This window comes from Lepidochelys olivacea (genome assembly GCF_965140295.1).
Source record: "Lepidochelys olivacea isolate rLepOli2 genome assembly, chromosome: 12".
NCBI lineage: Eukaryota > Metazoa > Chordata > Testudines > Cheloniidae > Lepidochelys > Lepidochelys olivacea.
Window position 1 is genome coordinate 23,325,581 of NC_140422.1, and position 16,767 is coordinate 23,342,347.

General features: G+C 46.7%; 1 protein-coding gene across 1 annotated transcript in view; it reads right to left on the reverse strand.

The window, feature by feature from the left end:
- The window catches only part of SLC7A10 (solute carrier family 7 member 10), a 93,749-nt gene that overhangs the window by 28,463 nt on the left and 48,519 nt on the right, over positions 1-16,767 (reverse strand). The window contains exon 2 of the mRNA XM_084644494.1: positions 2,333-2,537. Coding sequence (XP_084500620.1) covers positions 2,333-2,537 — 205 coding nt within the window. The remainder of the gene's footprint in view (positions 1-2,332; positions 2,538-16,767) is intronic.

The following is a 16,767-nucleotide window of genomic DNA, read 5'->3' on the forward strand; positions in this document are numbered from 1 at the left end:
GATAAGATTATACTTCTCTTGATATTGCCAGGCTAGTGCAGACCTAAAGAAGAAAGCTGCTGCCACTTTGATTAGGAACTAAAATAGGTTTTATTCTCCAGTTTTTGATTAGGGTTTTTCTCTTACTCTCTTTTTTCGCTTACTAAAATTCATTGATATTGTGAAATTGTGGTGGTGAATACTGACTTTCTGGGTTCCCTTATATGAAACATTCATATCATAGCAAGTGGCATTTTCTGTAATGTCTTACGCTTTCCCCCTCATTTCAAGGAGCAGCCATGATTACAAAAACTGCTGGCAACTTGTCCCTGGCAGCAATATGTCCCTGGCAGCAACATTGCTATCCATGGGAAGCAGGTGGCAATGTGGAAGCAAGTGGTCCTTGTGTGGACATTGCGCTCCTGTAACAGAATCCCTGAGCTCAGCCGGTTTGACTCTGTGTTCGCTAGAAAAAAGATATGATAGTAACTTGAGCTGGCTAACTCGAGGTGAAATTCTAGTTGAAGACAAAACAGTTTGTAGTTTTCTTTAAGGTAAACCATAATCTTTAAATTGCTTGACCTAGTATTTCATGTGAAAACAACAAACTGCTTTGCCTTCACTAGGATTTTGCCATGAAGTAGCGAACACAAGTGAAGAATACCTTTCCCCCGCTACGGAAAAACAATGCCGCATACATGGAGCCATCTTACTTTCTATTCTCGAATGGAAGAATTCAAAGTAAACTCTGCTGGTTAAAATTTACATTCTCCGTTCCTTATTTTGAATTATTCCCACAAGGGCACAATGAGCCACTTGGTTCTTAAGAGATTAGGTAGCCTGGTTGTTTAATATCTTCAGTCCCGAATTCTTTGGTGCTATATGCAAAGTGTGTCACATAAGTAGCTAATACGTACTGAGGGATGTTAATAAAGTGATGGTTCATCTCAGGAACCTAGGTTCTCACAGAAATTTATTAAGTGGCCTGAACCCTGTGGTCAGTATCTGAAAGTTACCTTTACATTTGCAGTAGCTGTCTGTACACAGAAAGTATCAGGGGGTAGCCGTGTTAGTCTGTATCCACAAAAACAATGAGGAGTCTGGTGGCACCTTAAAGACTACCAGATTTATTTGGGCAAGAAGTGGGTTTTTTACCCACGAAATCTTATGCCCAAATAAATCTGTCTTTACAGTGCCACCGGACTCCTCGTTGTTTTTGTACACAGAAACAAATTGGTGGAAGTGTGGCAAAACAAGACTGTAATCTGACAAGCATGAGCAAAGCTATAGTCCACAGGGAATGTTTTGCAGTGCCTGCTTGTATTATGGGTGTAGGCCTCACTGTCCTGAGCACAACAGTGAGCTAAAATGAGAGAATATTTTTGTTTAATGCTAAAAAAAGTCAATACCCACCCCCATTCATTTTGTCATTTAAGTTTGCACAGAGTGTGTTTACTCTTCATATATAAAACAGTAACACATAAAACACCCATTTTGATTATAAAATCGCCAAGGAATCCAGAAGCATCTAAAATAGAGATGTGAATACAGACCAAGAACAGCTTTTTTAAACTTACATTTAATATGCAGTATAAACTTATTGTTTCTTACTCCTCCTCCCTCCCTTTATCACTGTATTCCTCTCGCAGTTGTTTAGGGACACACATGGTGTGAATTCTCATATTTTCCCTTCTACAAATTTTTCACAATATCATGGTGAAGTGATCTGTACACTTCTATAATATGAACCACAGTGGTGCAAGCTAAGGACCAAAATCTAGCTTCTCTAGAAAAATTTTAATTTGGCCTGTAAGTGATTTACCATATCCTATTGTGGGAAGGTGAAATCACATCACAGAAGTAGGAGTATGTTGTCTCTTACTCTGCTAATTAGGGATGGGCTTGGACTATGAAGTCTAGCTCCAGTTCAAATTTCCCCATGTCTGAGGCTGCTCAGATTCAGGGTATTCATTCAGACTTATCTTCAGTGGTTATATCTATATGTATATCTATGAGAGAGAGAGAGAGAGAGTGTGAGTAAATACCAGATGGTATAGTTTTCAACACTGTATTTTCACAACATCAGTTTTATTCAGTTGGCTGAGGTTAGCCAGAGAGTTTCTTTCACCAAACTGAACTAAAATAACCAAAAGGTAGACATAGGTACAGGATAGTATTCTTTGAAAATGGTCAGAATCACTTAATAAAGTTTCTTATAGACAAACAGACACTTCAATTGCAACTTCAGCACAAGGTAAAATTGACTTTTTCCACTAAATATTTAATATAGATGTTTTCAAAGCACCTCATAAACATAATAAAAGATGAAGGATTAAATGGATGCAATACTTACCCAGCTAACCCACCAAAAATCTCGGTGACATAGGAATAATCCCCTCCTGATTTCGGGATAGCAACTCCTAGCTCAGCATAACATAGAGATCCAAGGACAGCAATCCCTCCTCCAATCACCCAAACAACAAGAGCTAGTCCCACTGACCCAGAGTGTTCCAGAACTCCTTTTGGAGAAATAAAGATTCCAGAACCAATAATGTTACCTGGAATAAACAAAAGATCGGTGGGGTATTAGAGGAAGGAGATAGATGCAAGGTCTCTCATTGCTCTTCCAAGGTTTGATTGCATTTATGTTTGCATAAACCTTAAGGAAAATGTTGCAACTTAGCAAAAATCAAGTAAAATGGAGAGCATTAGGTCTGCTGAAGTAGTCTGTGGGAAGCTGGTGAACGTGTTTTTACTAAAGCACTGCAATTATACAAATTTAACAGTTTGTAAAATTGTTCCCCCTCACCTGCACTGTCCCCAACTATTATAATTAAAGGGTTCAGGATTTTATTCACAAAGAAGAGTATTTCATCTCCTTCTAAGAGGAGTCTAAGTAATATAAGGTCCATCTACAATATGGATCAGAGTCTAAATCAGGGGTGGGCAAACTACGGTCTGCGGGCAGCATCCTGCCCGTGAGCCGTTTTAAGCCGGCCATCGAGCTCCACCCAGCTCAGCCCCACTCCGGCTGGGGCATTGGGTCGGGGGGGCTACACCACCTGGCTTGGCCCCGCTCTGGCTGGGGCACTGGGTTAGGGGCTACACCACCTGGCTCGGCCCTGCTCTGGCTGGGGTGCTGGGTCAGGGGCCACACCACCTGGCTCGGCCCCGCTCCGGCTGGGGCGCTGGGTTGGGGGCTGCACCTGTGGCTCGGACCTGCGGGTCGGACCTGCTCTGGCGCTGGGTCGAGGGCTGCATCAGCGGGTTGGCCCTGCTCTGGCTGGGGCACTCAGTCGAGGGCCGCAGCACGCGGCTCAGCCCCACTCCAGTGTCCCGGCTGGGGCGTTGGGTCAGGCCGCACCATATGGCTCACACAGAAGCTGGACATGGCCCCACTTTGGCTCCTAGGTGCTCCAATGTCCCTCTCTGGCACTCGAATGTAAGCTGCAGGGGTGGTGCCTGTGGACGGGGTAGTGTGCAGAGCTGCCTGGCCACACCTCTGCGTAGGAGCTGGAGAAGGGACATGCCACTGCTTCCGGGAGCTGCTTGAGGTAAGCGCCACTCAGAGCCTGCACCCTGAGCCTCTGCCCATATCCCGAGCCTCTGCCCCAGCCCTGATCCCCTCCTGCCCTCCAAACCTCTTGATCCCAGCCCAGAGCACCCTCTTACACCCCAAACTCTTCATCTCCAGCCCCACCCCAGAGCCCGCACCCACAACAAGAGCCCACACCCCAACCCCAATTTTGTGAGCATTCATGGCCCGCCATACAATTTCTATTCCCTGATGTGGCAAGTTTGCCCACCCCTGGTCTAAATAATACATGGTTTAGCTACAATGTGGTGACCAATCAGAGGCTGTCATTTGGGGCTCTGGCCAAAGGAACAAATGAAGTTAAACCCATGTTATAGCTTGTACTTGAACAAAATCCTTAAAAAGGCTGAAGTCCTTGAAGTCCATTAAAGTCTTGATATTTCTAACATGTGCTCAGTGTCCATGGATTCTTAAGGGATAAATAATATTGTGTGAACAATATATAGGACAACGTGAACTTTGTAGTACTAATGATTGATACATGAGCTGAAGTAATGCTAAAATTACAAAGTGAACACTCGATTGTTGCAGCATTTTTCTTTCACATGGAGCCTGTCTACTCTCACTGAACTCAATGGAAATTCTGCCATTGTCTTCCTCAGGTGCAGGAGCAAGCCCACAGAGATCAGTCTCAGGGATGAGCCCTAACAGGAGACCCCTAACAGGACACCCCTGTTAGACTTAGGGTTTTCCGTGCAATATCCTTATCCTGGCAGGCTCAAGTACATATTTTTTCCAATATCAAAACTTCTATGAAGAGGATAGGGAAACTCCTGCAATAATATTCTATAAAGAGACTTTTCTCCTTTGTGTACATGCATACACACACAAAGTTGGCTAACTTTGAGCTACAGTTGTTGAAGTGCATTTCCTATCAATGCAATCACTAAAAATCCTGGATATCAGCAGTTAACCAGCATTGACATCTAGACCAACCACACTTCATATGCCTGTCCACCCACGTCATCGCATCAGATTCACTCTTTCTCACCTTCTGCACAACAAACATCCTTTCATTTCTAACATATAACCACACCCAATGCACACTTCCCATTCTTCAAATCATGCTAGCATGCATTGCCTTAACTCTTATCTCAAATTTTTTTAGGTAGAATTAACACAGACTTTCTTTGCATCGATCTTCACTGGAGAGGATGTGGGGGAGATATCCACATCAGAACTAGTCTTTTTGGGTGACAAATTTGAAGTATTATCCTACACTGATGTGTCAATAGAGGAGGTTTTAGAACAAATTGCTTACATTAATACAGTACATTATTGCTTACATTAACAGTAATAAGTCACCAGGACCAGAGGGTATTCAGCCAAGAGTTCTGAAGGAACTCAAATATGGAATTGCAGAACTACTAACTGTAGTATGTACCCTATCACTGAAAAAATGCCTCTGTACCAGATGACTGAAAAGTAGCTAATGCAATGCTGATTTTGAAAAAGGGTTCCAGACTTGATACTGGCAATTACAGGACAGTGAGTCGAACTTCAGTACTGGGCAAATTGGTAGAAACTGTAGTAAGGAATAGAATGATCAGACACATAGATACATATGCTTTGTTGGGTAAGAGTCAACATGACTTTCGTAAAGGGAAGTCATGCCTTACCAATCTATAAAATTCTTTCAGTGTGTCACTGTGGATAGTTCTCTGAAAACTTCAGGTCAATGCGCATCAGCAGTAAAAAAGGCTAACAGAATGTTAGGAACTATTAGGAATAGAATAGAAAGTAAAAGAGAAAATATCATAACACTGCTATATTAATCCATGGTATGCCCATGCCTTGAATACTGTGTCTAGTTCTCAGCATTTCAAAAAGGATACAGTGGAATTGGACATGGTTCAGAGAAGGGGAACAAAGAAGATTAAGGGTATGGAAAGGTGTCCACATGAGGAGAGACTACAAAACTGTTCAGCTTAGAAAAAAAAACAGCTAAACAGGGATATAATAGAGGTCTATAAAATCATAAATGGCAAGGAAAAAGTGAAGAGAAAAGTGTTATTTGCCCTTTCCCACAATACAAAAACCAGGGGTCACCCAATGAAATTAATACACAGCAGGCTTAATACAAACAAGAGGAAATACTTTTTCACACAATGCACAATTAACCTGTGGAACTCATTGCCATGGGATGTTGTGATAACCAAAAGTATAACTGGATGCAAAAAAGAACTGTATAAGTTCATGGAGGATAGGTCCACAAATGGCTATTAGCCAAGATGTCAGGGATGCAATCCCATGGTAAGGGTGACCCTAGACCTCTGACTGCCAGAAGCCATGGGTGGATCACTCCAACTGCCCTGTTCTGAACATTCCCCCTGAAGCTCTGGTACTGGCAACTGTTAGAAACAGGTTTCAGAGTAGCAGCCGTGTTAGTTAGTTGGGGGGAAACAAGGGGAAATAGGTTACCTTGCATAATGACTTAGCCACTCCCAGTCTCTATTCAAGCTTAAGTTAATTGTATCCAATTTGCAAATGAATTCCAATTCAGCAGTCTCTCGCTGGAGTCTGGTTTTGAAGTTTTTCTGTTGTAATATCGCAACTTTCATGTCTGTAATCGCGTGACCAGAGAGATTGAAGTGTTCTCCAACTGGTTTATGTTTCTTTGTTTTTTCCTCCCCCCTCCCCGTTCCACAGACGTTCTTGTTAAACCCTGTGTTGGATTTGTGCTGGAAATGGCCCACCTTGATTATCATACACATTGTAAGGAGAGTGATCACTTCAGATAAGCTATTACCAGCAGGAGAGTGGGGTGGGGGGAGAGAAAACCTTTTGAAGTGATAAACACCCATTTTTTCATGGTCTGTGTGTATAAAAACATCCTCACTGCATTTTTCCACTTTTATGCATCCGATGAAGTGAGCTGTAGCTCACGAAAGCTTATGCTCAAATAAATTGGTTAGTCTCTAAGGTGCCACAAGTCCTCCTTTTTTTTTTTTGTTAGAAACATGATACTGGTCTCACCCAGTATAGCAGTTCTTATGCATGGAAGGAAGCAGCTCTCTAATAGGAGGTATTAGAAGGCTGCAAGGTACAGAATGGTCCACTTGGTGGGGAGTGGAGGGGACTGATGACTAGCTTGGTATTTCACAGCAAGACAAAGAGTCACTATTTCTCCAGTGGATGGCCCTGGTGTTCAGAGGCGATGCGTGGCGGCAGCGCTCGGCGTCACATGTCCCATCCAGAGGTGCCGCTTGGCTTGTATTGAGCACGTTCAGTAATATCTGCTGAAGCCACTGCCCTCACTCTGTGCCCTCCCCTCCCCACTATCAGCAGGTACAGGTCATCTCTGCTAGTATTTGTTGCTGGAGGGGTGTCCCACAGTTGTGGACACAGTTGTGCTGAAGTAGGGCTTTCTGCTGCAGAGTCTAGAAGGTTCCTAGCTCCTCATACATCAAACAGCCTACTCCCCCCCAGATGTCAGGCCACAGATAGAGCTGTTAGCACACAGAGATTTTTGATAAAATCATGGGAGTTGGCAACCCAGTTAAAGTAGGGTTAAATCTGCTGTGGAACCAGAATCACACACAAAAGAGCAGATTTTGCTAGTGTATTGGTACAGGAACTCAGTGAGTAACTTCTGCAGTTGCCTGACTTCTATCTTGTAACAACATTGAATCTCTTCTTAAATATTTTCCCCTGGATGACACCATTTTTTGTAGTAAAAACTACTAGGTTGCTTTACATTGGTGATTAATTGCACCTACACATAAGTGACACTATCCCCTGAGGATGCATTAGAATGCTACAATATCAGGATGAGGTAATCTCATGGTATCTCATTAAAAAGTGGCAAAATCCAAGGCAGGAGCAGACTCAATTTGATCCTATTTGTATTCAGGAAGGAACTCTGTGTGTTTGTGCATGTGTGCAAAGAAACAGATTAAAGATTGATTACAGAGTGCTGTTTAAGATTTTTCCCTTTGGATTTACAGCCTAGTACTAATTTCAGTGGATTATAAAACTGAATTTCATCTTTTAAAATCAAATGATCCCTCCCACACCCCCAAAAAGCAAACAAAGTGCTGCTGTATCTTAAAATGATTAATTTAAACTGTTTATAGAGTTAAATAAATATTGATCACACAAAAATATAGAAACATTCAAAATAGAATTTTCCTCACCATTTTGAAATGACTGAGTGCTGGATAGAATCACACACAAAAGGAATTCCTATTGGACATAGGCTAGAATGATTGAAAAATATGGTAGAAATCTGGTTAATATTAAGTTTGTGGCAGAGCAGCTTTCTGGCTGACACTTGAGATCAGGACAGTAAAAATCTAATTAACATTCAAAATAACCTTCTCAAGGGAAGACAGTCACCCTGGGTGGAATGCTAAACTAGTCTGAGGGAACCTGATGAGTCAAACTGGAACAAGAACAGCTATGCAGATGTAAGCAGTGTCAGGATGAGCTCCACCCTGACATCTGGTGGTGAGGTGTGGCAAGTTGTGGAAAAGAACTTCAGGGGCCGATCTCATTTGCATAGGCACACCCACCACGCCTAGAATGAGACCATAGCTGCCCAAATGGTCACTTTGGCTGCTGTGGGATCCCCAGTGTCTCTGTTATTGGGGCAGGAAGAATAAATTGTTATTACCCTGATTATGGGAACTGTGCTTGGAACTGTACGTGGCCTTTTGTTATGATGGAGGGATTCACCATCAACTAAGTAGCACTCGCTAGGCAAGGGTCATGGGTTCCAAAACTGTGTGAATGGAGAGAGGCTGGGGACAAGTAGTAGTACTTGGTGGCATGGGCCCCTTGGTGAGGGCCTTACATGCTGATTGCACTTCCTCCTCTCTCCACTGTGGAATATCAGAGCTAATTTTGATTTCATTAGAAGTCTAGTTATAGGCTGCTGAGCTCACTTTGGGCTGACAGTGCACCAGCACTGGGGCTCCCCTACTATAAGCTGAATTCACCTAAGAGCTGAAATCACTGAGTGTTGTGTTAAGTAGTGGGGGAGCCTGAAGATATATTGTGGAGCAGTTTGCGGGACGGCTGGTGAAGCAGTTCGACGCGGAGCAGTGTGTGGATGGCAGGAGCTGCTTGTGGGCCGTGGAGCTGAGTTCGTGCGGCAGCTGAGCGAAGGAGTTGTGGGGCGGCTGGCGGAGCGGAGCGCAGCTGAGCGAAGGAGTTCGTGGGGCGGCTGGCGGAGCGCCGCTATGGAGCTATGGGGCGGTCAGCTTCAGATCACGTAAGGTGCCTCTTACCCCCGTCCCATTTCCACCCAGGTTGGGAGGTAAAGCTCCGCCGATAAACTTTCGAACTCTGGGGCTGCCCTGACCAGGGACAGAGACTTTTGGGGCATTGGACTTTTGGGACTTTGGGTGATTTGGGGTTGCTGGACTCAAGAACCAAAGGGAAAAGGGCATGCCCCAATTTGCCTGGGGTGGGGTTGTTTTGCTCATGGGTTGTGTTATGAATCCTGTTGGTGGTGTTTCCCCAACATAATGCCACATTGTTTCTCTCTGTTATTAAAAGACTTTTGCTACACTCAGACTATGTGCTTGCGAGAGGGGAAGTATTGCCTCTTGGAGGCGCCCAGCGGGGGTGGTATATATTTTTCCCAGGTCACTGGGTGGGGGCTCGAGCCGGTTTGCATTGTGTTATTGGAATGGAACCCCTAGATATTGAACCCGGCCCTTGTTGCTGCCAACTCTGACGGGCAGAAGGGTTACATTTTTGGGGGCTCGTCCGGGATCGCCTGGGTCAGTACCCCTCGCAAGCACCTGTTGAGTGATCCACTACATTGGGAAACAATTTATATTTTTTTTTGTTTGTGCTTATATTTTGAGGAAATTACTGTTTGTATAATGGCTAATATGTCAGGTTTGTTGGGCCCTGGCTCAGCAGCTTCTAGCTCGGAGGCTGCAGCCTCGGCTGATGATTGGACAAAAGCTCTGGGGCAAATATTGGAAAAGGTTGTGCTGCCCCATGCTGAGTCAGACTCTTGTCGTAAGTTAAGATTATTTGCTGGGGAGGAGGAGTTTGAACCCTGGTTAGAGCATACCACTGAAATGCTGCAAGAGTGGGCCGTACCAGATGCAGAAAAGCGAAGATGCCTTATAGAGAGCCTTGGCGGCCCAGCATTAGATGTGATTCGCACCCTGAAGCTCATTGACCCTGGGGTCAGTGTGAAGGACTGCCTAGAGGCCCTTGAACACAACTTTGGGAGCGTAGAGGGCCCTGAAGACAGCTACTGTAAGTTCCTTAATTCCCGACAACAAAAGGGCGAGAAGGCTTCAGCCTACATACAGAGACTGGAGAGACTGCTTCAGAGAGCTGTCATGAGGGGAGCAGTGACTGCTGAGCAGATGGATCAGACCAGACTGGCTCAAATTGTAAGAGGAACTCAGTATCAGAACCCGATTCTACTTCATCTCCGGCTAAGAGAACGACGGGAACATCCCCCAAGTTACTCCCAGCTGATAAAAGAGGTCAGAGAGGAGGAAGAAAGGCAGGCTGCCAGTGAGTTTTGGGAAGCCCAAACATCGGAGCCAGCCAGCACAACACCACTGCAAATGGCCAGTGTACTGATGGTGAGCACCAGAGAGGAACTTGCCCAACAAATGCAGGTCCTGATGGAACGGATAGCTGAGCTGCAAAGTACCGTTGACCGAGTTAAGACTTCTAGGAATAAGAAGCCTCAAACTGTGGCGATTGAGAAGCCCGCACTTAGAGCCACCATCCCCCCCAGGCGAAGGGGGAAAGGTCAATTCTTCTGCTACCGATGTGGTCAGGATGGACACAGTGCTGCCAAGTGCCGTAATGAAGAAAACCCCTCCTTAGTGTATGGAAAGCTGAGGATCAGTTGGGAGAGATCCGGTAGCTGCCAGAGGGTCTGGGGACGGGGACCTGCAGGATTTGAAGATTCCCCCAGAAAAGACTGTCCAGCTGGGATCCCTGCAGGACTGATAGGGCCTCGAGCAGAGGTCATGGTGAGGATCGAAGGGGTGGAGTGTAAAGCAGTGCTTGACACTGGATCTCAAGTGACTATTATATTTCAGTCATTCTACCAACAGATGCTTAGGCACCTGCCTATACAGCCACTGACTGGCCTTGGCCTATGTGGCCTCAGCATGGATGAATACCCCTATCAAGGGTATGTCATAGTGCACCTGGAATTCCCAGAGGAGGTTGCTGGGGTAAGAGAAGAGGTAGACACAGCTGCCTTAATATGCCCTGACCCTAAAGGGACTTCCGATGTGTCTGTGCTGATAGGGACCAACTCCAGTCTCTTCAAGGTACTCGCGGATTACTGCAGAAGGCGGGCTGGGGACCAGTACCTGAATACCCTGATGATCCATACGCTTTGTGCTGAAGCCTATAGGAAAATTGAGAGCGCTAAAAGGGACACATCTGAGCTACCGCTTGGGGCACTGAAGTACGCGGGCACAACCCCCTTAGTAGTGCCTGCAAGGACGGAGCAAGAAGTGCTTGTCATGAGTACCTGTCTGAAAGGCAGTAAAGGGACGTTAGCAATGATAGAGCAGCCGATGGGAGGAGAGCTCCCTGAAGGAGTGCTGGTCCCCAGTGGAGTCATAACCCTACCTGCTGAAGCCCAGGAAAGGGTGACTATACTGATTGCTAATGAAACGAGTCGTGATATTTTTGTGAAGCAAGGACAAAAGATAGCAGACCTCTTTGAGCCTGAGTCGATTGTAAAACCCCAGTATGAAACTCCAGTTTCGGCAATAGACCCAGCAAAGTTTGACTTTGGAGATTCACCAGTGTCCGAGGACTGGAAAGATCGCCTGAGGAAGAAACTTTGTGAAAGATCCAAGGTGTTCTCACTGCATGAGTGGGATGTGGGATGTGCAAAAGGAGTAGAGCACAATATCAGACTACATGACTCTCGACCTTTCAGGGAGAGATCTAGGAAGATTGCTCTCTCTGAGATGGAAGATGTGCGACATCATCTTCAGGAGCTGGCTGCGAATGGCATCATTACAGAGTCCCGCAGCCCATACGCCTCACCCATTGTGGTAGTCCGCAAAAAGAATGGGAAAATCCGGATGTGTATTGACTACCGCACCCTAAACAGCCGTACTGTGGTCGACCAGTACACTATGCCTCGAGTGCAAGACGCCTTAGACTGTTTGCTGGGAAGCCAGTGGTTCTCTGTGTTGGATCTTCGAAGTGGATACTACCAGATCCCTCTGGGAGAAGAAGATAAGGAGAAGACAGCCTTCATCTGCCCATTAGGGTTTTATCAGTTCGAACGCATGCCCCAAGGGATTTCTGGAGCACCTGCCACCTTTCAACGTCTCATGGAGAAAGTTGTGGGAGACATGAATTTACTGCAAGTGTTAGTTTATTTGGATGACCTGATTGTGTTTGGAAGAACCTTAGAGGAGCATGAAGAAAGACTTCTTAAAGTGCTTGATAGGTTGGAGGATTATGGTCTGAAGCTTTCAATTGACAAATGCCAGTTCTGCAGAACCTCAGTGAAGTATGTGGGTCACATTGTGTCCCAAGAAGGTGTGAGTACCGATCCTGATAAAATAGAAGCACTCACTACATGGCCACGTCCAAGTAACTACAGAGAACTCAAGACCTTCCTTGGATTTAGTGGCTACTACCGCAGATTTGTGAAAAACTATGCTACGATTGTAAAGCCTCTGAATGATCTTACCAGGGGACATCAGTCCAGCAAGAACAAATCTAAGTCCAAGAATAAGGGGAGGTCCCCAAAGCCTCCTGTGCAGAGACACAATGGCCCCTTTGCACCATTTGGGCCACGGTGGGATGAGAGATGTGAAAGGGCTTTTCGAGAAATCATTACTTGCCTAACTCATGCTCCAGTCCTAGTTTTTGCTGACCCAAGCAAACCATTTATCCTGCATACTGATGCCAGTTTGGAGGGTCTGGGAGCAGTCCTGTACCAGGAAGTGGAAGGCAAATGTAAACCGGTAGCCTTTGCCAGCCGAGGATTGTCTGATAGTGAAACTCGCTATCCCACCCACAAGCTGGAGTTTTTGGCCTTGAAATGGGCCATCACTGAGAAATTTCGAGACTACTTGTATGGTGCTCAGTTCCAGGTGTGGACAGACAACAATCCACTGACTTATGTGTTAACAAGTGCTAAGCTGGATGCTACAGGGCAGAGATGGGTGGCCGCCTTGGCTAGCTATGAGTTCAGCATTCAGTACCGATCAGGGAGAAGCAATGTAGATGCAGATGCATTGTCCAGACGTCCGCAGGCTCCAGAAGTTGCTGTGATACCCACAGATGGAGTGAGAGCTATTTGCAGTGTGAGTCGCCGAGAGCCAGAGGCCCGTGAAGACTTTCAGGGATGTGTTGCAGAAGCTTTGGGCCTGCCCCCTGAATGCATGCCTTCTGCTTCGGTGAACTATATTGCATTAGACCAATCTCCTTTGCCCATGCTCAATGCGGCTGACTGGCAAGAAGCCCAGCGGCAAGATATTGACATTCGTGATACACTACTTGCCAAAAGGGAGGGGCGAAGCCCAGCTGCGGTTGTCCCACCTAACTCGGAGGGTAAACTACTATTGAGAGAATGGACCAAACTAAAACTGATTCAGGGAGTGCTACACCGAATGACCACTGACCCTTTACAAAAACAACGAGCACAACTAGTACTGCCAAAAAAGTACAGAGCCCTGGCCATGAGGGCCCTGCATGATGACTTTGGGCATTTAGGGATGGAGAGGACCCTGGAACTTATTCGTAGTAGGTTCTATTGGCCCCGAATGGCTGAAGATGTTCGCAGGAAATGTGAGACTTGCGCTCGATGTGTTCAAAGGAAAACTCTGCCCACGAGGGCTGCATATCTCAAGAACATCACCAGCAACAAACCTTTGGAGTTGGTATGCATTGATTTCTTGTCTGTGGAGGTAGACAAGAGGAATGTTGGAAACATTCTAGTAGTGACTGACCATTTTACACGGTATGCACAAGCATATCCCACACGTGATCAGAGGGCCACCACCGTTGCTCGAGTATTGTGGGACAAATATTTCTCAGTCTATGGATTCCCGGCTCGGATACACTCTGATCAGGGGCGGGATTTTGAGAGTCACCTTCTGAAGGAGGTGCTGAAGATAGCAGGAATTAAAAAGTCTAGGACAACGCCTTATCACCCCCAAGGTGATCCTCAGCCCGAGAGGTTCAATCGAACCCTATTAGATATGTTGGGAACTTTGCGACCAGAGCAGAAGGCAACCTGGAGCCAGCATGTCGCATTTCTGGTGCATGCCTACAATGCCACAAAGAATGATGCTACGGGAGTCACCCCATATCTCTTGATGTTTGGGCGAGAACCAAGATTACCCATAGACTTGTGCTTTGGTGTATCAGAGGATGGAGATAGCTATGAAACTCATCAGCAGTATGTATCCCGACTAAGAGAAAAGCTGCGGGATGCTTATCGCTTAGCTACCGCTGCGGCTCGGAAGAACGCAGACCGCAACAAACATCGATATGATGCTAGAGTGCGTTCACAGGAGCTCCAGCCGGGGGACAGAGTCCTGCTGCGAAATTTGGGTATTGCTGGCAAACACAAGATAGCTGACAGATGGAAGGCAATACCTTACCTGGTGATGGAAAAGCTGGGAGATCTGCCAGTCTACAAGATCAAACCTGAAGACGGTCCAGGGCAAATAAAGACGGTGCATAGAAACCTTTTGCTCCCTGTGGGGGAATTGGTAAGCACCCCTTGTGAGATGGGCCACGGCAGGGCCGCCGGGCAGAACAGAGGTGCTAGACCAAAGCCGCCATCCAACACAGACAGTGGGCCCCCTGCAGCTAACTTACCCCTATTCTGCACATCTGAGAGTGAGTCTGAGGAGGAAGACACAACCCTGGTGTATCCTGGGATGGAGACAAGATTTCAGTCTCGATCAGCTGAACCAAACGAGAGTTTTCCCTCTTCCGCCCTAAACCCAATGGCGGAACTATTTAGGCCCATTTCTGATACCCCGGTGCTGCTGATGAGACCCCCCTGTGATGACACACACAGGTTATTGGACAATGGGGACAGACAGGTAGAGGATGTCCTGGGCACCTTGGACCCTCCAGCGTTAGAACTAGGAGTGCAGGGGCCTACGCCAGTAGCCGAGGGACCCTCCAGGGAAGCCTCTCCATCCGTCACTCAAGAGGATGTTCCCCCTACCTCGGCAACAGAGATTCTCAATAGACGAGACAGGGTGATAAGACCAGTGAAACGGTTAACTTATGATGCACCTGGGGTGACTAGTGAGGAGCCAATACATTTAGCACACAGGCTTGTGGAAGCTAAAGTGGGCTTCCTGAGGCCCTTTGGAGGAAACCAATGAGTTGGTATAAAGGGAGTGTGATTTGTCGGGACGACAAAGTCTCGGCTGGGGGGAGGATGTAAGCAGTGTCAGGATGAGCTCCACCCTGACATCTGGTGGTGAGGTGTGGCAAGTTGTGGAAAAGAACTTCAGGGGCCGATCTCATTTGCATAGGCACACCCACCACGCCTAGAATGAGACCATAGCTGCCCAAATGGTCACTTTGGCTGCTGTGGGATCCCCAGTGTCTCTGTTATTGGGGCAGGAAGAATAAATTGTTATTACCCTGATTATGGGAACTGTGCTTGGAACTGTACGTGGCCTTTTGTTATGATGGAGGGATTCACCATCAACTAAGTAGCACTCGCTAGGCAAGGGTCATGGGTTCCAAAACTGTGTGAATGGAGAGAGGCTGGGGACAAGTAGTAGTACTTGGTGGCATGGGCCCCTTGGTGAGGGCCTTACATGCTGATTGCACTTCCTCCTCTCTCCACTGTGGAATATCAGAGCTAATTTTGATTTCATTAGAAGTCTAGTTATAGGCTGCTGAGCTCACTTTGGGCTGACAGTGCACCAGCACTGGGGCTCCCCTACTATAAGCTGAATTCACCTAAGAGCTGAAATCACTGAGTGTTGTGTTAAGTAGTGGGGGAGCCTGAAGATATATTGTGGAGCAGTTTGCGGGACGGCTGGTGAAGCAGTTCGACGCGGAGCAGTGTGTGGATGGCAGGAGCTGCTTGTGGGCCGTGGAGCTGAGTTCGTGCGGCAGCTGAGCGAAGGAGTTGTGGGGCGGCTGGCGGAGCGGAGCGCAGCTGAGCGAAGGAGTTCGTGGGGCGGCTGGCGGAGCGCCGCTATGGAGCTATGGGGCGGTCAGCTTCAGATCACGTAAGGTGCCTCTTACCCCCGTCCCATTTCCACCCAGGTTGGGAGGTAAAGCTCCGCCGATAAACTTTCGAACTCTGGGGCTGCCCTGACCAGGGACAGAGACTTTTGGGGCATTGGACTTTTGGGACTTTGGGTGATTTGGGGTTGCTGGACTCAAGAACCAAAGGGAAAAGGGCATGCCCCAATTTGCCTGGGGTGGGGTTGTTTTGCTCATGGGTTGTGTTATGAATCCTGTTGGTGGTGTTTCCCCAACATAATGCCACATTGTTTCTCTCTGTTATTAAAAGACTTTTGCTACACTCAGACTATGTGCTTGCGAGAGGGGAAGTATTGCCTCTTGGAGGCGCCCAGCGGGGGTGGTATATATTTTTCCCAGGTCACTGGGTGGGGGCTCGAGCCGGTTTGCATTGTGTTATTGGAATGGAACCCCTAGATATTGAACCCGGCCCTTGTTGCTGCCAACTCTGACGGGCAGAAGGGTTACACAAATAAACTGCCTTCTAAACAAGTGATGTGCTGACAGGTCCAGTGCATTCCTTTTGAGTGCTGCAGATTACATAAGAAAAAATTGGAACAATAAGACTGAACGCATAGAAATGGCTAATTTCAGGAAAATGCCAAAAATACAATGGGTACTGTGCCAGAGAGAAGTGTATGACCAGGTGCAGAAATGGAGTAAACTCCATTATCGCCTGTTTTGACAGGGGAAAAAAGGGTTGTGTGGCTGGTATGGCAAGGCAGGCTATTTACACCTATGTATCAAAGTAACCTGAGAGTATAACAGACATCCAAAGAAAGGAGGGGAAGCTTCACTGACACAGGGGTAGGTGACTGAGGCCAGGTCTACGCTACAAACTTTGGTCAACACAAGTTATATTGGCATAAAGCCGTCACAGTTAGTGTATTGCTTATGCATGTGCATATCTGGCTCCTTGCGTCAGCACTGTGTGTGCTTACTGGGAGTGCTTGTGTTAATGCACGGTGTGGTGCACCATGGGTAGGTATCCCAGT